This window comes from Chiloscyllium plagiosum, unplaced genomic scaffold, assembly GCF_037043375.1.
Source record: "Chiloscyllium plagiosum isolate Xiang-an unplaced genomic scaffold, Cpla_swu_hap1 HiC_scaffold_11, whole genome shotgun sequence".
Classification (NCBI taxonomy): domain Eukaryota; kingdom Metazoa; phylum Chordata; class Chondrichthyes; order Orectolobiformes; family Hemiscylliidae; genus Chiloscyllium; species Chiloscyllium plagiosum.
In genome coordinates this window covers 13255433-13277391 of record NW_028270149.1, presented here as the reverse complement: position 1 = coordinate 13277391, position 21959 = coordinate 13255433, and the positions used below count along the sequence as shown (strand labels likewise).

The following is a 21959-nucleotide window of genomic DNA, read 5'->3' as shown; positions in this document are numbered from 1 at the left end:
CACTGGGTCAAAATCCTAGAACCTCCTAATGTCACTGTTGACTACCTTCCTGACACAACCTTCAGTGGTTTAAGAAGGTGGTCACCAACATATTCTCAAACCAACCAAGAATAACAATAAATTCTGGCCTTACTGGGAATACCCATACCCCATGAATGATTTAAAATAAAGGATTTAGTTTGGTGACTGAGAAGTAAAACAGTTTTCCTTTGTTTTATCAAACCTTGAAATTTGATAACATTGAGTGAGGTCCTTTGGCCTATTTTGCCTTTGCCAGCACTCTGAGCTATTCATTTCATGCTGAGTCCTATCATTTCCCAATCTCCCCTTAAAATATTTCCATTCCAAATAATTATTCACTTCATTTTGAAAGCGAATGTGGATTCTGCTTCCAATACCATTCCCGTGCAATGCAACTCCTCACACACCTCGCTCCTCACTATGATGACGGGAAAGGGAACATAACAAAGCAATAGGTTTTTCAGAAAAGAAATCAGAAAGGGCTCTTGCACACAAAGGCCAGTTCAAATTTGAACTCTCCTCCACCACCAACTCTTGCCATCCCAACACAGCCCCACAAAACAAATGTGGATACCTGGGGCTATAGGAACTCTCAAGAATATGCTTGATGGATGTTTGTTGGGCATGGAGCAAAAGCGGGTCAATGGGTTGAGATGGTCATGATCAAGCTGCAACAGAAAGGCAGAGCAGGCCTGAGCAGATGACTGTTCTTAATCTTCCTGTGTTTCGGACCCTCTGCATAATAGATAAATCCTATACTTTTCCATTATATAGAAACATACAAAATTGGTGCAGGAGTCGGTTATTTGGCCCTTTGAGTTTGTTCCACCATTCAATGAGATCATGGCTGATCATCCTGATCCTGCTTTCTCTTCGTACCCTCCGATCCTTTTAGCCCTGAGAACTATATCTAACATCCTTAAAGCAGCCAATACGTATAAAGTCATTGTTTAAAATAACAGAGGAATGTTACAATTCCGACACAATGTAACACTCAATTTTACAACACAAAAATGAAATTGTTGAGTCTTTATATAGATCTGATAATAAATTCTTTAAATGTAAGTGTCAGATTGACTGCATTAACAAGATTCAAAACAGCAGAGTTTAATGCAGCTCGTGGTACAGAATATAACAACAGGCATAATTTCTATTGTTACCAACTCTGAAGATATTTAGCAGGACAATTGGAAATGCTTCAAATTTTAGTCACCTTTATTGGAACATGTATGAGGTCATAATTCTGACAGTCTATCAATTTTTAATTTCTTTTTGGTGTGTGCTTAGTAAGGAAAAGAGTGAAGATGCTGGAACCAAAGCACTTTCCATCTTGGTACCCTCAAGGTCATGTATCACTCTTTTTTGCTGCACTTAAATGGTAAGTTCAGCCTCAGCATGAAGCAATTTTGCATGTGCATTAACTATAAAATAGCAATGTAAACGTGAACCAAGGCCTAAGTCAAGTTCCCTGCTAAAAACTGCCTCTGAGTGACTTTGCTGAGTTTAAATCCAAAGTGCTTTTGAACCATTGAACCTGCGTGGTCTTCAAATATTACAAAGTGGTTCGATACAGTGAATACAGAAAGAGCCTTTCTGTTGGTTGAGATTTTGGCAGTGCAGTGATAATCAGTTTCAAATTGTTATAGAACGGGTGAATAAGATGGTTGGGAATGATGTTTTTATGCGGATGCTTGTGTAGAACATGGAATGAATCAGGAAATAATTGAATCAGAAACCCTTGGTTATTTTAAGGGCAAAATAGATAAAAGCAGAGAAAGACTCAAGGCTATTAGCAAATTATCAGGCACTTGGATTAATTTTAACTTGTTCTGGTATACAGGTGGCACTGATACAATGGATTCAATGGCACCTTTCTATGCCATTAATTTGCACACTTCTTAAACCTGATTTGGATATTTAAAGGTTGTAGAATTCTTCCCTTACTTCCCTGAAATGTCTTTCTCAATGACTGAATATTGGGATTATGTTGGAGAAGCTGTTTACTACTAGGCGTGTAATTGAAAGCTTTGAACAACCGTTTTGGAGATATGAGTTTAAATCCCACCATAGCTGCTTAAGGAATTTGAAAATAATTAATAAAACTTGAATAAAATGTTAGTCTCATTAATAATGATCTGTGAAACTCTAAATAACAAAACAATCTGGCTCACTAAATTTCTTCAATTTGCCATCCTTGTTGAGCCCTATGTATAACTCCATATCTACAGCAACATGGTTGACATTTAACTGCCCTCTGACGTAGAATATCAAACTATTCAGTTGTATCAAACTGCTCCACGGAGAATGAAAAAGCACTATGTAGTACTTACACTGTACCGACTCCAATGGCTTAAGATGTTAACTCATCTGATGATCAATAAAAGCTGGCCTTTCCAATGATGCCCATATCCTTTGGATTGAGGTTAAATCCTTACCTTATCCCGTGCCAAGAAACAAAAGCTAAACTAAAGCTAACCTCTGATGTTCAAGTGCATTTTATGGGAGACAGAAGAAATATTCTTTACGTCACTCTGGACTTGATTTGAACCCAAGTCACAGGAGCAGATGAATAAATCCAAGTCACTAAACCTGCAGACAGCTTGCTCATCAGTTAGTAGATCAGACCTTATTCTAAATAGCTCAAGTTACCAACAGATTTGGAATTGCAGGCGTTTATGCTGAGCTTACAGTTCATTCCAGAAGTGAATTCAGTCTGCCATTGCAGGAAATAATAATATCCAGCTATTCCACTCCACAACGCAGGTAGTCACTGACAGAGACAGGTATAAGATAATTTTGGGAGTAAAGGAGCAGTTTAGAAATCAAAAAGAACAATTAGGCCTGTCAGCTTTATTAGCTTGGACTCTACGTTTGCTGACAATAGCTGAGTATGTCATTTCTTTGGGTCCTTCAACATAGACGATAAACTTTTTAAATCAGTTTAATTCATGCATCTGAACAGTGACAGAGGAACACCAATGGAATGCACTTTCAGGGTGAAATTTAATTTGGGAGTGGATGCAAAACTGGTACTTATTGCAGATGCAATCAAATGTTTGTTTCCGTGGACGTCAATGAATTGAATATTGGACATGCAGTTTAACAAGCAGCCCATCTAATACTCCACAATTGCACCACTTTTCAGGACAAATTGCTACACTATGCCACAGCGTGTACCACAACAGTCTCAGTATCACTGTTGAAGACAATCACAGTTGGGGTCTCGGGAATGTTTTGAAGAGCAATCTCCTCCTGTTGTCTTGTTTTGGAGCTGAAGTGCTACTGGACAGTCTGAGGCATGTCACTCCATGCTTTTGCTTTCTTCTTGGCAATGGCCAGCCATGGTGGTTGCACAGTAGCCAGTGGAGCAATCTTCACATTAGGCGTTGGCCGTTTCTCTCTCATCCCCATTCCATAGGCTTGTGCTTTTGGCTGTAACTGTGAACCTAATGAAAATGGTAAAGACAGATCAAGGTCACAATATCAAAATGTCACTGTACCAATGTAGACACACGCTTTTATCAGTCTACATGGAAATTATATGGTGTTTGAATTTATTCTGTGATCTGTTTATATTAGAAAGGTATAAGGTATTGATTTCAAGGTCAGTGGCTGAGCAAACAAAGTTGTTTTCACCTCAAAAGTTACTTTTAGTGAAGACCTTTAATTGAGACCTTTTAAATAATGAGTTTTTAGAATCGGTGTTACGAAAGAGTTGAAAATGAACTGCCAGGTGAAGGGTTAGAGTCATAGAGTCATAGACATAATGATGTACAGCGTGGAAACAGACCCTTCTGTCCAACTCGTCCATGCTGACCAGCTATCCCAACCCAATCTAGTCACGCTTGCACCATAATTCCATTAGATTTAAAATAGTGACGGAAAAGGATAGACCAGATCTAAAAGTTGAAGTTCTAAATTGGAGAAAGGCTAATTTTGGCAGTATTAGGCAAGAACTTTCAAAATCTGATTGGGGCAGATGTTCGCAGGTGAAGGGATGGCTGGAAAATGGGAAGCCTTCAGGAATGAGATAACGAGAATCTAGAGAAAGTATATTTCTGTTAGGGTGAAAGGAAAGGCTGGTAGGCATAGGAATGCTGGATGACGAAAGGAATTGAGGGTTTGGTTAAGAAAAAGAAGGAAGCATATGTAAGGTATAGACAGGATAGATCGAGTGAATCCTTAGAAGAGTATAAAGGCAGTAGGAGCATACTTAAGAGGGAAATCAGGAGGGCACAAAGGGGACATGAGATAGCTTTGGCAAATAGAATTAAGGAGAATCCAAAGGGTTTTTACAAATAAATTAAGGACAAAAGGGTAACTAGGGAGAGACTCAGGCCCCTCAAAGATCAGCAAGATGGCTTTTGTGTGGAGCCGCAGAAAATGGGGGAGATACTAAATGAGTATTTTGCATCAGTATTTACTGTGGAAAAGGACATGGAAGATATAGAATGTAAGGAAATAGATGGTGACATCTCGAAAAATGTCCATATTACAGAGGAGGAAGTGATGGATGTCGTGAAATGCATAAAAGTGGATAAATCCCCAGGACTTCATCAGGTGTAAACCTAGAACTCTGTGGGAAGCCAGAAAAGTGATTGCTGGGTCTCTTACAGAGATATTTGTATCATCGATAGTCACAGGTGAGGTGCCAGAAGACTGAAGGTTGGCTACCGTGGTGCCACTGTTTAAGAAGAGTGGTAAGGACAAGCCAGGGAACTAAAGACCAGTGAGCCTGATGTCAATGGTGGGCAAGTTGTTGGAGGGAATCCTGAGGGATAGGATGTACATGTATTTGAAAAGTCAAGGACTGATTAGGGATAGTCAACTTGTCTTTGTGAGTGGGAAATCATGTCTCACAAACTTAACTGAGTTTTTTGAAGAAGTAACAAAGAGGATTGATAAGGGCAGAGCAGTAGATGTGATCTATATGGACTTCAGTAAGGAGTTTGACAAGGTTCCCCATGGGAATTCTGGTTAGTATGGTTAGAGCTCAGAATATAGGGAGAACTAGCCATTTGGATACAGAACTGGCTCAAAGGTAGAGGACAGAGGGTGGTGCTGGAGAGTTGTTTTTTAGACTGGAGACCTGTAACCAGAATTCCCATGGGGAACCTTGTCAAACTCCTTACTGAAGTCCATATAGATCACATCTACTGCTCTGCCCTTATCAAGCCTCTCTGGTCACAAGGATCAGTGCTGAGTCCACTACTTTTTGTCATTTACCTAAATGATTTGGATGCGAGCATAAGAGGTACAGTTAGTAAGTTTGGAGATGACACCAAAATTGGAGGTGTAGTGGATAGCGAAGAGGGTTACCTCAGATCTGAACCAGATGGGCCAATGGGCTGAGAAGTGGCAGATGGAATTTAATTCAGATAAATGTGAGGTACTGCATTTTGGGAAAGCAAATCTTAGCAGGACTTAAACACTTATGGTAAGGTCATAGGGAGTGTTGCTGAACCTTGGAGTGCAGGTTCATACGTCCTTGAAGGTGGAGTTGCAGGTAGATAGGATAGTGAAGAAGGCATTTGGTATGCTTTCCTTTATTGGTCAGAGTATTGAGTACAGGAGTTGGGAGGTCACGTTGCTGCTCTACAGAACATTGGTTAGGCCACTGTTGGAATATTGAGTGCAGTTCTGGTCTCCTTCCTATCAGAAAGATGTTGTGAAACTTGAAAGGGTTCAGAAAAGATTTACAAGGATGTTGCCAGGGTTGTAAGATTTGAGCTATAGGAGAGGCTGAACAGGCTGGGGCTGTTTTCCCTGGAGCGTCGGAGGCTGAGGGGTGACCTTGTAGAGGTTTACAAAATTACGAGGGGCATGGATAGGATAAAGAGACAAAGTCTTTTCCCTGGGGTCAGGGAGTCCAGAACTAGAGGGCATAGGTTTAGGGTGAGAGGGGAAAGATATAAAAAAGACCTACGGGGCAACTTTTTCACAGAGAGAGTGGTACATGTATGGAATGAGCTGCCAGAGGAAGTGGTGGAGGCTGGTACAATTGCAACATTTAAGAGGCATTTGGATGGGTATATGAATAGGAAGGGTTTGGAGGGATATGGGCCGGGTGCTGGCATGTGGGACTAGATTGGGTTGGGATATCTGGTCGGCATGGACGGGTTGGACCAATGGGTCTGATTCCATACTGTACATCTCTATTACTCTATGACTTGCTTTTATATTGAGCCGTTTTTGATCTCAGGATAAGTTTGAAGTGCAGTCATTGTTGTGATGCAGGAGCTATTAAGGACAGGAAGCTAGGAAAACGTGATGAGGTAGCAATCTTAATTAAGGATGAAATGAGTGTAAAAGTGAGATATTAATTTTATTCTAAAGATCAAAATATTGTATCAGTTTGAGTAAGGGAACCCATAAACTATTTGGGGGAGTCATTTATGGTTTCCCTCAAAGGAACAATAAGGCATGAGGAAACATACAGGAAGAAATCATGAGATCTGTAATGGAGAGTTTGAATTATAAGGAGAGTGGATAGGCTGGGATTTTTTTCACTGGAGCACAGGAGGTTGAGGGGTAACCTTATAGATGTTTAGAAAATTGTAAGGGTTGTTGGCAATGTGAACAGCAGGTGTCTTTTCCCGAGAGTTGGAGGTTTTTCAAGACGAGGGGGCATATTTTTAAGGTGAGAGGAGAAAGATTTAAAGAAGACATGAAGGACAACGTTTTTACACAAACAGTGGTTTGTGTGTGGAATGAACTTCCAGAGGCAACGATAGATGTCGGTACAGTTACAATGTTTAGAAGGCAACTGGATAAGAAATGTTTGGAAGGACATGGGCCAAGTTCAGGCAGGTGGAGCTAGTTTACTTTGATATCATGGTCAGCATGGATTGATTGAACCGAAGGGTCTGCTTCCATGCTGTATGAATCTATGACTCCATCTCATAAGAAAATCATGGATGATTTTAATCCAAATATAATGTATGAATTAGATTGGCTAAGGTTACCCCGATGATCAATTCATGGAATGTTGCCGGGACAATTTCTTAGAGCAGCATATTCTTGAGCCTGCTAGAGAGTCAGTTATTCAAGACTGGTTGATATTTAATAAACTGGTTTTAATTAATTATCTTAATAAAGGAATCCTAGGATGCATTGATCATATCATGGTTGATTTTCACATTCAGTTTGGGGGAAGAGAACAGTGCATCAAAGATTAGCATTTTAAACTCAAATAAAGTCAATTACAAGAAAATTATGATAGAACTGGCTAAAGTGAACAGGAAAATTAAATTAAGGCAAAGTGTTGCAACAGTAGATATTTAAGAAGATATTTCTTCCGACTCAACAAAGATATACTCTGGTGAGAAAGAACATTTTAAGTGAGGATCCCTCAAGTGTGGCTGACCAAGAACATTAAAGGTAGTATCAAGTTGAAAGGAAAACAGCAATATTCTGCAAAGATTAATGCAGATCAAAACATTGGACAGAATATAAAATAAATACAAATTATACAGTCTGAAAATAGGGAGAGAGAAAATAAGGGATGAAAAAGCTAGCTAGAAATGTAAAATAGTTAGTTAGAATTTCTACAAGTATTTAAAAAGAAAAACAAAGTATCTATAGTGAGGATTGGTTCCTTAGAGAATGAGTTTGGGAATTAGTAATGTGATTTAAGGAAATGGCAGGTGCAGATATTTTGTGATTGTCTTCACAGTTGAACCCACTAACAACATCCTAGAAATATTTGCAAATCAAGAAGCGAAAACAAGCAAGGTACTAAAACAAAGATAAGCACTCATGAAAAGGTACTGAGACAATTACTAGAATGACAACATCCTAAAGCCTGATGGATTTCAACCCCCAATTTTAAAAGAAGTAACTGTCAAGAAATTAGATGCACTTGTTTCAATTTTCCAAAGCTCCCTAGATTCTGGTAAGGTCCAATTAGGTTGGAAAATAGTGAGTGTAACTCACCTACTCAAAAACTGAAGAAGTCAGGAGGCATGAAATTACAGGCCAGTTAGCCTAACATGGAGAGCTAGACTCTTATTAAAGAGGTTATTGTAGAACACTCTGAAACTCTCAAAGCAATCAGACAGAGTCAACATAGGTTTATGAAATGGAAATCACATTTGACGGTTTTATCTGAGTTCTTTGAGGAAATTACAATCAACGTGGTTAAAGGGGTAGATGTGATATACTGGATTCCCAAAAGTCATTTGACAAGGTGTCACATCAAAGGTCACCACAAAAGTAAGAGCTTTTAGGTGATGTAGTTGACATATTAGCATGGTTTAGAATTGATAAACTGTCAGATTAGGGGTACATTATAGTTTTCAGGTTGAGAAGCTGCTAACATTGGTGCTCCACAGGAATAGTACTGAGCTGTCAGCTGTTTACAATCGATATCAATGACTTGAATGAAGGGGCAGGATGTATGATCATGAAATTTGCTTTTGACATAAACAGAATTCATATCCATCATGCTGTTAGTGCGATTCAGAAAGCTCAGAATAATTCTCTCAGCTAAGATCCTTTATTTGCAATGTCTTTATACCGATCCTCTTTTAGTCAGGTTTCCCCTCCTTGTTTCCATTCTGCCTATCTTGTCTAAAGAGCAAATTTCCTGGAACACCTGATTGGAAACACTGATCACCTTACAACCACATGTCCATAATGACCATGAGATCAATCCCCCTCATTTATATCATTTATTTCTGTTTGTGTAAACTAAGCTCGAATCTGAACTGTGCCAAGTCCTTTGGAGACAACAGTCTGGCATCCAGTTTGGGTGCAATATTTCTTTTAATTAAGCATTCATGCATCAATATATTAATTTTTAGGGGAGGGGAGGGTGAGAAGAAATCTGTCCCACAACAGGTCAACACCTCCTTCAATACAATGGTATCGCTTGATTTTGTGTGGATTTTTTTACCATGTCCAAAAGGAGTTATTGTGTTGGATTCATCTTCCTCCTTTGCATGTGTTTTCAGTTCCTTGGCCTGAAAGCTGGGTAAGGGGTTCTTATTTCCATTCTTCCCCCATTGGGGTTTTTTTGCTTCCTAAAAGAGAAAGAAAAGGAAAACGAATAGCCCTGTAATTTAGCAAATATTTTTGGTTAACTCAGTGTAAGTGAGCATTTGTACTCAACAATCTGATTACTTTTCCACTGAAGTCAATCCACAATGTTTGCAATGGTGCAGTCAAACATCACGGGTCACCAATTTTATTGCAGACAAATTGGGCGTTCAGGAGAAACCTCTTTATTCAATGAGTGCTGAAGATGGGGAACTTGTTATCACTGAGAATACTTGAGCAGAACAGCATTTCTGCATTTAAGGGGAAGCTGGAAAACCATGAGGGAGGAATAAATATAGAAGGATATATTGATGCGGTGACAAAAAAAAAGACTGTAAGACAAAGGAGCAGAAGTAGGCCATTTGGCCCATCAAGTCTCCAGTTAATGAGATCATGGCAACTCTGATAACTCTAAACTCTACTTTTCTGCTTTTTCACCATAACCCCTGATTCCCTTACTAAGCAAAAATCTTGTCTACCTCAACTGTGAAATTACTTAAACACCCAGCCTCAACAGCCCTCTGAGGTAAACAATTCCACAGATTCATAACCATGGAGAGAAGAAATTCCTCCTCATCTCTGCCTTAAATGTGTGACCCTTTTTTTCTGAGATTATGCCCTCTCATTCCAGAGTCTCTGCCAAGGGGAAACAACCTTTCCACATCTACCCTGGCAAGCCCTCTCAGGATCGCAGAATTAGAATTAGATTTTATTGTCATATGTACTCAAGTATAGAAATGCATGAGTACAGTGAAAAATGTACAGACTCACCATTCTCAGGGGCCATCTTGGTTTCAAAAAACTGAACTTAAGAAAGACAATAGAAACATTTTTTAAAAAGAACCAGAAGGTACGAAAATGCCCAGATCTTAAAGTCTAAAGACTTATCTCCATAAAAGTGTTTAGAATGCTCAGCTACAGAAGCAGACACCTGGCCCTAGCCATGGTCTGGAGTGTCCGTCAGCCTGCATCGACCATCATGAGCAGGCCGCACTTTTGTTGCCGCTGACAATGCCACTGCCATCTCCGATCACCGGGAGAGGCTTTGATGCACTTGAATGCTGGAAGGAGCTGAGTACGTTTCAGTAAGGTCACCTCTCATTCTTCTATATTCCAGCACGTACAGACCCAAACCACTCAATCTCTCTTTGTAACATACTCCCTTCATACCTGCTATCAGCCTACTGAACCTTGTTTGGACCACTCCCAATACTAGTACAGTTGGTTCTGCTTTAACACATGTTTACTCAGGGTGAATCGGCTTTAACAGGATTGAAGAATTTAGCCCACTATTTGTAGAACACAAACTTTCCTTCCCTGTATTGGCTATAACGCAATTCTGGCCCCATTGGTTTAAATGGGATGGCTATTACGCAATTTTCTGATAATGCAACATCACACGAAAACAGAACTATTGCGTTGTATCAGAACCAACTTATATATCTTTGCCTAGAGAAGAGGCCCAAAACTGTTCAGTGGGAGGAGATTGGAGTATTGCATAAACACCAGGACCCTTTACTCAAATGGCTTGTTTCCAAGTTGTAAAATCAGAGTTGACATAATTCATAAAATTCCATTACATTTGTAAATATACCAATGTGTTCAGCTGTTCTGCCAATCATGTCATGGATCTCAACTCAGTTTTCTCCTGGGTAAAAATAAACAGAAGCAACACGATTTGGTGGCAATTAATTTAATTATTCATCCAACGAAGTGGGGCCCAAACCTTATAGCTAAATTTTACATTAAATCACTTGTATTTCTCTTGCAATATAATTTCCACTGCAACGAGGTTCAATTTATCTACTTACTATCTTCATGTTATGGTGAAAGGGTCAGATCCTTTGATTTAGTGACAGGATTAAATTAATGGATTTAAATGAAAATCAGTGGATGCTGAAACAAATAAAAACAAATTGCTGGAAAAACTCAGCACGTCTGGCAGCATATGTAGAGAGAGAAAAACAGAGTTAATGTTGCGAGTGCAGAACAATTCAGAAGACAGGTCACTTGGCTCAAAATGTTAACATTGTTTTTGTTCAATTATTAACTTGCCCTATATCGGGATTGTATAAAAATTAATGTTCATGGAAGGCGGTTTAACCATAATGTTCAGAATCTCTGTGACTCAGCTCTGTGCGATAATCCATACCATCACCCACTGGGCCCACTTCCTGCTCAATTTGCACAACACTCAAGTTCCCCACTTATCACCATTGCCCAACCTTTCCAAAGGCAGTGACCTTCACACTTTTGTTTCTCTCTATCGCTAGCTCGATCTGATCTTTGTAAATATATGGTGCCTCTTGAACTACTGTCTGAACATCCTCGAATCATACACTATAAAAATACATCATTTAGTTTTTGGTGGTGGTTCTTGGAAAGAGCCATCTAATTAGCTCTACTCCCTTGTTCTTTGCACACAGCCCTGCGAACATCTCCTTTTCAACTACATATCCAATTTTCTTTTCAAGTACAAATGAATCTGCCTATCAGGAAGCATACTCCAGCTTGTTGTATTTCTTGTACAAACAAACGTTTCTTCAATTGACCTGGGATTGTGAACGAATCACCTCAAGGTTGTATCCTGCATTATGTTCTGACGTGAGTCTGTCATTATATAATGGAAGCAAAATAAAAGCTCACAAAATTGTCAATTATTCCACTTGTTCCCCCACAGTGCATCCAAAAGAAAAAGAAATGAAGAATTATTTGTCAAACTTGGTGATCAACTCCATCCACTAGGGGCAGTACGGTGACTCAGTGGTTAGCACTGCTGCCTCTTGGCACCAGGGACCCGGGTTTGATTCCACCCTCGGGTGACCATCTGTATGGAGTTTGCACATTCTCCCTATGTCTGCGTCGGTTACCTCTGGGTGCTCCGACTTCCTCCAAAGGTGTGCGGGTTAGGTGGATTGACCATGCTAAATTGCCCAGGGATGTGCAGGCTAGGTGGATTAACCATGGGAAATGCAGGGTTAGAGTGCAGGAGGTGGGATGCTCTTTGGAGGGGCAGAGTGGATTCGATGGGCCAAATGGCCTGCTACTACACTGTAGGGATTATGTGATACTTCTTTGAAGAAACCACATGTCTTTGAAAATGGATAGAAATAACGAATTTCTGATTCATTATCAAGAAAAAGACAATTTCACTACAAATAAGCACAAATTTAAGCACAAATAACTACACAAATCAAACATGTTAGCAGTTGAATGGAAATAATGTTACCTTCTTTGCATCAATCTGTACTGAGAACCTGTCCTCCAGGGGCTGGGGTCTGTCCTGCATCCCTGAGTATTGGCCTTGAAAGCCTTTCTGTTTCTGTCTTGCCATGGAGACCCACACAGGCTCTGAGCAGTTGACTCCACAGCTGGCATCCTCTGCTGCAGCACATTTGACAAGTTGTGGTTTCCTCTCTACATAACAGATTTGAGCAATCAAATATCTTTTCCACAGGGAACAAAAGATAATATCACTGAAGACGATTGATCAAGACATTGCATGTTTTGCTTTTACTTAGAGGGCCACTGGTTTTTAACATTAACACACAAACGAAAGATTGCTATATTCATTGGCTTTGTGCGTGCATTTGATAATTTCGATCAGAATTCATTTCCAACTTTCAGATGTCCTTGAGAAAACAGAAGGTGACTGTTTTTCTAATTCATTCACAGGATGTTGGAGTTGCTGGATGGACTAGCATCTATTGCCCATTCCTCATAGCTCAGAGGGCAGATAAGCTGGGGGTCTGGAGTCACATATATGACAGACCAGATAAGAACAGCAGATTTCCTTTCTTAAACCAGAAGTGTTTTCCCCTCAACAACTGGCAATGGTTTTGTAGTCATCATTAGACTCTTAATCCCAGATATTTACCGGATTCAAATTCCACCATCTGAACCTGGGTTTCTAGAAAATTATCCGGGTCTCTGGATTAATATGTCTAGTGATAATAATCCCTCCAAGCCAACACCTCCTCCCGTTAAAGATCTTTACAATGATGAAGGTGTTTCGTCAAGTCAATGTAGAGATTTTGGGACATCGAAACAAGGGGTCTTAAATATAAGGTAGTCACAAATAAATCTAAAAGGAAATTCAGGAGAAATGTCTTTACCCATAGAGTGGTGAGAACACAGCCGTTATCACCACATGAAGTAGATGAGATGATCCGTTTAGATGCAATGAAGGGAATATTGGGAAAAGAGGGAAAGGAAAAGGTCGTGTTGATAGTTATCCAATGTTTACTTGATGGTGTTTCTTGTTTCATGCAGGCACAAACAGACAAAATGGAATGAGCAATTCAGTTTGTATAGATATCAGGAAAATGCATAACACAACCACAGTGTTACTTATTTAGTAACAATAACAGTGAAGCAGTGAATCTAGAACACCATCAGTGCAGTCTCCTTCAACCACTGAAACAGTTAACCAAACAATTGGTCAAGACAAACTAATATTCCATACCTGAGGCTTTACTGAAGTCCAGTTGGGTTTGACGATCTTTTCTTTCAGTCTTCTCTTGAGGAGTATTGTCCTTTTCTTGTGTCACTAACTCAGTTGAGACATCCACTGAATCAGCTTTTCCCAGCAGTCGGCATCTATTCCTGTGACTCTCCAGGAATAATTTGTCATTATCTTCCTTCACTGTATTCACTGTGTCAGCCTCTGCCTGTCTGCTGCCTCTAGCAGCAATTGCCTGAGCCGTTGGGGTCTGTATCCCTGCATGTGGCTTACTTCCCACTGCCTGCTCGCTGTCAACCACAACATGTTCGGAGTTATTTTCAGCTGAATATTTGAGAAGAGGTGAGGTTCTCCTGAGTTTGACACCAAATGGGTTTCCTTTGGTATCTAAGTCAGCTTTTGTTTGCGGTTTTGTAATGTTTTGGAGACATGGCTTCTCAGTAGCAGCTGGTCTGGCTCCAGCGAATTTCATCTTCAATGGCTGATCAAAGAACTGTTGGTATTTCAGGAGACCTCCTGTGCCTTGATTTGATGACCCTTCACTGACATTCTCCTTGCAAAGCTCAGGTTTCTGTGGTGCCTGAAAACTACAATCTGCATTCAAACCTTCGTTCTTTCTATTGGCCTCCAATAACGACCTCTGCCAGGCAGAGGCGATTGAGAATTTGGCTGAACCTTGATTCACAAGCCTGTTATCTTTCTGTAATGACTTATCAGGTATTGAATGTTCAGACTGTCCCTGAACATCAAGTAATTGCAGTGTAGAAGGTTCAGATTGAATGAACAACTCTTCAAGTGGAACTTCTGATATACACCAAGTATTATCTGTCAATTCATCACTGGAAGCCTGTTGGTGTTCCACCTTGTTATTTAATAAGCTCGTGTCAACTACCTCTCTCATTATTGAATTATCTGTCAGGATATTTTCTTCCTGTCGTTCTGTCTCTTTGAACAAGTGCAAAGCGTCATCATGAGGTACAACAGAGCTCTTACACTTTGCTTCTTTAGACTTTGAGCCATGTTCTGATTGTACTGCATTTCCACCATTTCCCACTTCACTTCTCTCTGTGTGTATTTCAGCTGAGATCTTTCCTTCTGATGGAGGTGTGTCGGCATTGATGGGGTGCACAGCCTCCTCCATATTCTCAAATATGGCTCCCCCTTTGGCTCGACTGATTGTCTCTGAACATTCTTCTGATTCAGTAATGGTCATTGGAAACATGGGAAGAGACAGAACAGCATTTTCTTCATTGTCCATACAAGACTTCTCCAAAGTCGATTTAAAATCTTCATCATGCATTAGCATTATTCCTGGTGACAGCACTTGCATATTGGGAGGCTTCTCAGAACTATATACACCATCAGAGGTAAGGAGCATTTCTGGGTCAAGTGTCTGTTTACTTGTAGTTTTAGGCAATACAGCTCCATTCTGATCTAAAGCATTTCCACCATGCTCTGGACTGTGACTGTGAGGAACCTCATGTATTTTGGAACTCTTAGAAACAGTTTCCATAAACTCATCTCCATTTGTTTCATGCTTTAAGTCATTGCATTGTGCCAAGAGATCTGTTACATAATGAGGAAAAGAGGTCATAAATGACTTAATTTTATGACAATAAAACTAATGTTCAAAAACTTAATTCTAAACAGTGAAAACATTTCTGCCGTCAGTCATCAGAAGACATTTGTTCAAAAGTTATTATTGTTGGTTGTACATTGTTTTCACTTTCACTGCTGGTTTTGTAATTCAATTATGTCACATTAAAGCATCAGAACAGCAAGTACTCAACAAATTGTAGATTATCTTATTGCCCATCCAAACCTACCTTCCCTTAGAATCATAAAAATCATTCATGACACACAAATGCCAGAAAATGACCATTTCCAATAAAAGACAATCTAACCACAGCACCCTATCATTCAATGGTGCTGCCATCACTGAATCTCCCACTTTTAACATCCTGGGGGCTAGCATTAACCAGAAACTCAACTGGACTCATTATATAACAAAGTAGCTACAAGAGCAGGTAAGAGGCTAGGCATACAGCAATAAATAATGGATGTAGGTTTGCTCGCTGAGCTAGAAGGTTCATTTCCATACATTTCGCCACCCCACTAGGTAACACCTTCAGTGGGCCTCAGGCGAAGCAGTGTACATGATTCCTGCTTTCTATTTAGATGTTTGGGTTTCTTTGGGTTTGTGATGTCATTTCTGGTGGTGATGTCATTTCCTGTGGTGATGCCATTCCCTGTTCTTTTTCTCAGGGGCGGTAGATGGGGTCTAACTCGATATGTTTGTTGATAGAGTTCCAGTTGGATTGCTATGCTTCTAGGAATTCTAGTGAGACTTCAGGAAAACAACACACACGGATCAAATATTGAACTACAGAAGCAATCTGTAGCAACATCCACAAACAAAGCTGCATCAGAACATTATTTCAATGAGCCAACTCACACTGCAGCACAGAGGAACTATGAGAGCAGAGGAAAGTCACCTATACTGTGTATTCAAAAAGAATGGGTACCCAATGAACATAGTCCGCCGATTTCTCAATAACAAACCCAAACAAGCAGACAAAATACATCCAGAAATTTGTGTTGCAGACGTTTCGTCCCCTGTCTAGGTGACATCCTCAGTGCTTGGGAGCCTCCTGTGAAGCGCTTCTGTGATGTTTCCTCCGGCATTTATAGTGATTTGTATCTGCCTTTTCTGCCTCCGCTGCAGTGGCCGGTATATTGGTTCCAGATTGATGTGCTTATTGATTGAATCTGTGGATGAGTGCATTGCCTCTAGGAATTCCCAGGCTGTTCTCTGTTTGGCTTGTCCTATAATAGTAGTGTTGCCCCAGTCGAACTCATGTTGCTTGTTATCTGAGTGTGTGGCTACTAACGATAGCTGGTCATGTCGTTTCGTGGCTAGTTGGTGTTCATGGATGCGGATCGTTAGCTGTCTTCCTGTTTGTCCTATGTAGTATTTTGTGCAGTCCTTGCATGGGACGAAACATCTGCAACACAAATTCCCAGCTCGGCGAACAGAACCACAACAACGAGCATCCAAGCTACAAATCTTCTCCCAAACTTTGAACATCCAGAAACCCTAGCCACTCTCCCCTACATCAAAGACATCTCAGAAATGACTGGCAGACTACACAGACCCTTTAGCATCATGGTAGCCCACAAACCCACCAACACACTAAAACAGTGGCTAATGAACTTGAAAGACCCAATACAGACAACAAGCAAAACTATTGTTATTTACAAAATACCGTGCAAGAACTGTAACAAACACTACATTGGACAAACAGGCAGAAAACTAGCCACCAGGATACATGAACACCGACTAGCCACAAAATGACATGACCCTCTCTCACTTGTATCCTCACATACAGATAAGGAAGGACACCACTTCGACTGGGATACCACATCCATCTTAGGCCAAGCCAAACAGAGACATGCACAAGAATTCCTAGAAGCATGGCATTCCAACCGGAACTCTATCAACAAACACATCGAGTTAGACCACATCTACCACCCCCTGAGAAAAAGAACAGGAAATGCATCACTACCGGAAATGACATCACCACAGGAAATGACATCACCGTTGGAAATGACATCACCAACCAAAGAAACCCAAACATATAAACAGAAAGCAGGAATCATGTATACTGCTTCGCCTGAGGCCCACCGAAGATGTTACCTAGTAGGGTGATTAAACGTCTGGAAATGAACCTCCAAGCTCAGCGAGCAAACCTACATCCAGAACTCCAAAACTCGCTAAGCAATAAGTAACTCTCATCCTGACTCCCCAAAGCATGTCCATCATCGATAAGACACAAGTCAGTACTGTGAATGAACACGCCCCACTTGCTTGGATGGGTGCAAATCCAACAACACTCAATAAGTTTAACACTGGCATCGCATCCATTAGCATTCACTCCCTCCATTAACAATACTCCGTAGCAGCAGTATGCACGATCTACAAGATGCAGTGCAGAGATTTACCAAATATTCTTAGACTGTGCCTCCCAAACCCATGGCTACTACCATCTGAGAAAAAGAACAGGAAATGATGTCACCACAAGGAATAATTTCACCATCCCAAGGAAACCTAAACACATAAGTGGAAAGTGCTTCAAACGGAAGCTGACTGATAATGTTACCAATAATGGTGACAAAATGTCCGAAAACTGAACCTTCCAGCTCAGCAAGCAAACCTCCATCCAGAACTTCAACCGAGCTACAAATCTTCTCAAAACTCACTACCATCTCGAAGACAGCTGATACTTGGGAACACTACCGTCTGCAAGATCCCCTCCAATCTACTCGTCATTCTGATTTGGAAATATTTTGCCATTCTTTCATTGTCACTGGGTCAAAATCCTGGAATTCCCTCCCTAACGACATATGGGTCTACCTACTGTACATGGATTACAGCGGTTCAAGAAGGCAGCTCACTATCACTTTCTCAAGGGCAACTAGGAATGGACAATAAATGACTTAGCCAGTGATGCCTACATCCCATGAATATGGTAAAAAAAAAAGGTCATAAATGGAAGCATACAAATAATGGACATAGCATTCAATTTAGGAACGTTAACTCCAAAGAAGTCAAATGTGGACATGAAAGTTATTGAGATGAACTTCTCTGTATTGAGGAGAATGAAGGTAGTTTTGCCACAGACGTTCAAAGTGAACATGCATTTTGAGAGGGTCATGGGGAACACATGTCCCCAACAGCAGGAAAACTGGTAACCAGAGGATACGGGATTTAGAAGTTTGACAAAAGACCTGGAGGAAAGATTAGGGTAGTTTTCTCATTCGGTGAATTTTTATGATCTCCCCGAAAGAGTAGTGGGAGCAGAACTAATAGAAAATTTTAAAAAGAAGTTTGTTACATATTTGTGAACAAAAAGAAAATTATGGCACCAAGAACAAAGGAATGGATCTGACTGAATAAGTCTTTTATTTATTCATGGAATGTGACATTGCTGGCTGAGCCAACATTTGCTGCCCTTCTCCAGTTGCCCCTTTTGTGGTGAGCTGCCTTGTTGGCCCGCTGCAGTCAACATGCTGTAGGAGTATCCACTGTGCTGATGGAGAGGAATTTCTAGGATCTTGATCCAGTAACACTGCAGGATTAGCAATATATTTCCAAGGCAGGATCGGGTGCAACATGAAGGGAAACTTGCAGATGGTGGTGTTTCCCTTGCCCTTCTAGGCACCAGTTTGGAAGATGCTGCAAAGCATCTTGTAGATGGTGCACACTGTTGCCATTATGTGTCAGTTTTGGAAAGAGTGAACGTTGGAGGCAGTGGATGCGGTTTAAACAAGGAGGTGCTTTGTCTTGGATGGTGTCAAGCCTCTTGAGTGTTGTTGGAGCTGCAATCAACCAGGCAAGTGGTATATATTCTATCACACTCCTGACTTATGCCCTGAAGATGATGAATAGAATTTGTAGAGCTCGGAGGTGAATTACTGCCTCTTTGAAAATGCTAGTATAAGCATGATGAGCCAAATGACAACCTTTTATTTTGCATGGTTTATTCAGCGTACTGGTGTCTTTACTGAATGATATTAATAATTTTGTTCTTCACAGTAATTTTATAGAGGGGAATATGCATTCAACAATATGGGTTTAATCCCAGAAATCTGTCATGCAAGTCAGAAACACATGATAACAAGAAAGGAACATTGGCTGTTCAATTTAATAACCAGCCATAGAATCCCTGCAGTGTGGAAACAGGCCTTCAGCCCATTGAGTCCGCACTAACCTTTCCACCCAGACCTGCACTCGACCCTATCCCTGCATTTCCCATGACTAATCCATCTAACCAACATATCTATGGACACTTTGGGAAATTTGGCATGGCCAATCCACCTAACCTGCACATCTTTGGACTGTGGGAAGAAATCAGAACACTTGGAGGAAACCCACACAGATATGGGGAGAACGTGCAAAAGTGGGTCCCTGGCACAATGAGGCAATAGGGTTAACCAATGAGCCACCATGCTGCCAGGTCTCTACTGGCTATTGGTTTGTGGTGAAATTTAATAAATATAAAGATTTGACTTGATTCACACCAACACCTCACAGAAATACCTCACGAAACAAATGAGTGAAAAAATTCCGGTATTTCTATAGCATATCATTACATTCATCAGAAACCTCTCAAAATACTTCATACACAATGAGCAAATTAAAACTGCAACCCCTGTGGTTAGGCAGGCATTTAACACAACGCTCGATTTCACAATCCATAGGTGAAAGTGAGGACTGCAGATGCTGGATGTTAGAGTGGAGAGTGTGATGCTGGAAAAGCACAGCAGTTCAGGCAGCAACCGGTGAGCAGGACAATTGACAGTTCAGCCAAAAGCTCTTCATCATTCCTGATGAAGTGCTTTTGCCCAAAACGTCAAACCCCCTGCTCCTCGGATGCTGCCTGACCTGCTATGCTTTTCCGGCACCACTCTCTCGACTCCACAATCCATAAGCAGGGGGACAGCACTGGGGAACAATGCTGTCCATCACATCTCCACTTCTCACCTTTGCATTGTACCACAGGACTTCCAGAACCTTGGAAGTCACCTCTCATTTGAAAAATGTAACATTAGGCTGCTGTCTCCACTTATGTGTGAAAGCAACATAGCCTGCGAATGGTGTATACAGGTCCAACTCACTTTGTCTCCCTCAAACTGGAGCTCCAGTATGACACTACATTCATTTCCAAGTATTGCAGTTTTTATGTAAAACTGTTTTTGTTTTCCCCACTTGGATTCTCTTGATGTAGGTTGAGGCATGACTCCATAACCTCTGACTGTGAAGAATGCTACCAACTGTTCGAAGCAATTTGTTGAGTCAAGATTTGCTCTGAACAGTGGCATCTTAATAACACACTTCCAGTAAGTATTTTCCTTCAGGGATATAGTAATTAAAACTGATGGCAATAAAAGTGTCCATACCAATTTCTTCTTTATTTTCTGCCTGGAAATCATTGGCAGAGGACGTGACTGGATCCCTTTCATCTTTACTTCCAGGCAAAATAAATTTGGGCATCTTTGAATCTTCTCTCTGGAGGAAAAATAACATTATGCATGTTAATTTATGTGTATTTAAATATTAATTCCTAGAGAGCTATCTTTTCTCATTGCACAGTGGTTAGCACTGCTGCCTCACAGCGCCAGAGACCCGGGTTCAATTCCTGCCTCAGGCGACTGACTGTGTGGAGTTTGCACATTCTCCCCGCGTCTGCGTGGGTTTCCTCCGGGTCCTCCGGTTTCCTCCCACACTCCAAAGATGTGTAGGTCAGGTGAATTGGCCATGCTAAATTGCCCGTAGTGTTAGGTGAAGGGGTAGATGTATGGGTGGGTTGCGCTTCGGCGGGTCGGTGTGGACTTGTTGGGCCGAAGGGCCTGTTTCCACACTCTAAGTAATCTAATCTAATCTAATTTAGAATATTGAGGTCATATTTATTTAAGAATATTTCTGCGAAGATAGAATTCTTTCCTGACAGATATTGTACAATTCACTTGATGACAGTGAATATCAACTATGTAAGTTGGAAATCTGGAAATGGAAATACTCTTTAATCTTGCATCATCATGAAAATATTAACAAGTTACTTCTGCAAAATTACCTGTTCATATTTCAACACAGTTATATATAAACACAACCCACAGAAAACAGCTAACAGTGGGGTGCAACTGTTGTCACCTCAATTTGAATACAGCTTGCAAGAGTTTGCAATTCCTACTGACATCTACACTTCTGCATAAAACTCAACGTTTATTTAAACTGGGTTGATTCAGATTTATATGTACTATTGTGCACCACTTTGAAGATATCAAGAACATAATTTTACTTTAAAATTATAATAATGAGCTTCAGTTGACCAAACAGGACTGCGACCCATGTTGAATCCTGTGCAGTTACTTTCCCCGCATAGCTTTTCCTGTGTAAAATCATTGCCAGAGCTGCTAAAGCTGTGCACGACTGCTCACACGAGGCCTGTGTGTGAAAGCGGTTAATATAATATTTTTTGGTGGGGAGAGTGGTTTACGTGCATGAATTGAGGAAGGTGGCACGGCAAGTTGGAAAACGGTTAATGTGGTATACACAATCTCAGTTTTTAATGAGACAAAAGCCCAAACGTTGGTATTAATGGTGGAAGTGGCCTGAAATTGGAGGTCTCCTCTCGCACGGGAGTGGACTCAGCTCGGGTAATGTGTCACCATCCCCCTCCATTTTACGAGGCAATAACTAGCTGTCCCCACTGGTGGCATTTTGACATCCCCAGTTTATGCAAATATGACACAGATGTTGCACTCCTTCCCATACTTCTCAAGGGAGGAAGTCATAGAGTCATAGAGATGTACAGCATGGAAATAGACCCTTCAGTCCAACCCGTCCATGCCAACCAAATATCCCAACTCAATCTAG

At 40.7% G+C, this 21959-nt stretch overlaps 1 protein-coding gene across 2 annotated transcripts in view; it reads right to left on the bottom strand.

The window, feature by feature from the left end:
* Positions 1-1215: 1215 nt before the first annotated feature.
* LOC122557432 (uncharacterized) overlaps positions 1216-21959 on the bottom strand; it is a 197755-nt gene continuing 177011 nt past the window's right edge. For both annotated transcript variants that reach the window (XM_043705166.2, XM_043705163.2), the window contains exons 8-12: positions 20483-20591; positions 13526-15088; positions 12290-12477; positions 8918-9044; positions 1216-3467 (exon numbers count right to left, since the gene is read on the bottom strand). In XM_043705166.2, the coding sequence (XP_043561101.2) occupies positions 3301-3467; positions 8918-9044; positions 12290-12477; positions 13526-15088; positions 20483-20591 (2154 nt within the window). In that variant the 3' untranslated portion in view covers positions 1216-3300. The remainder of the gene's footprint in view (positions 3468-8917; positions 9045-12289; positions 12478-13525; positions 15089-20482; positions 20592-21959) is intronic.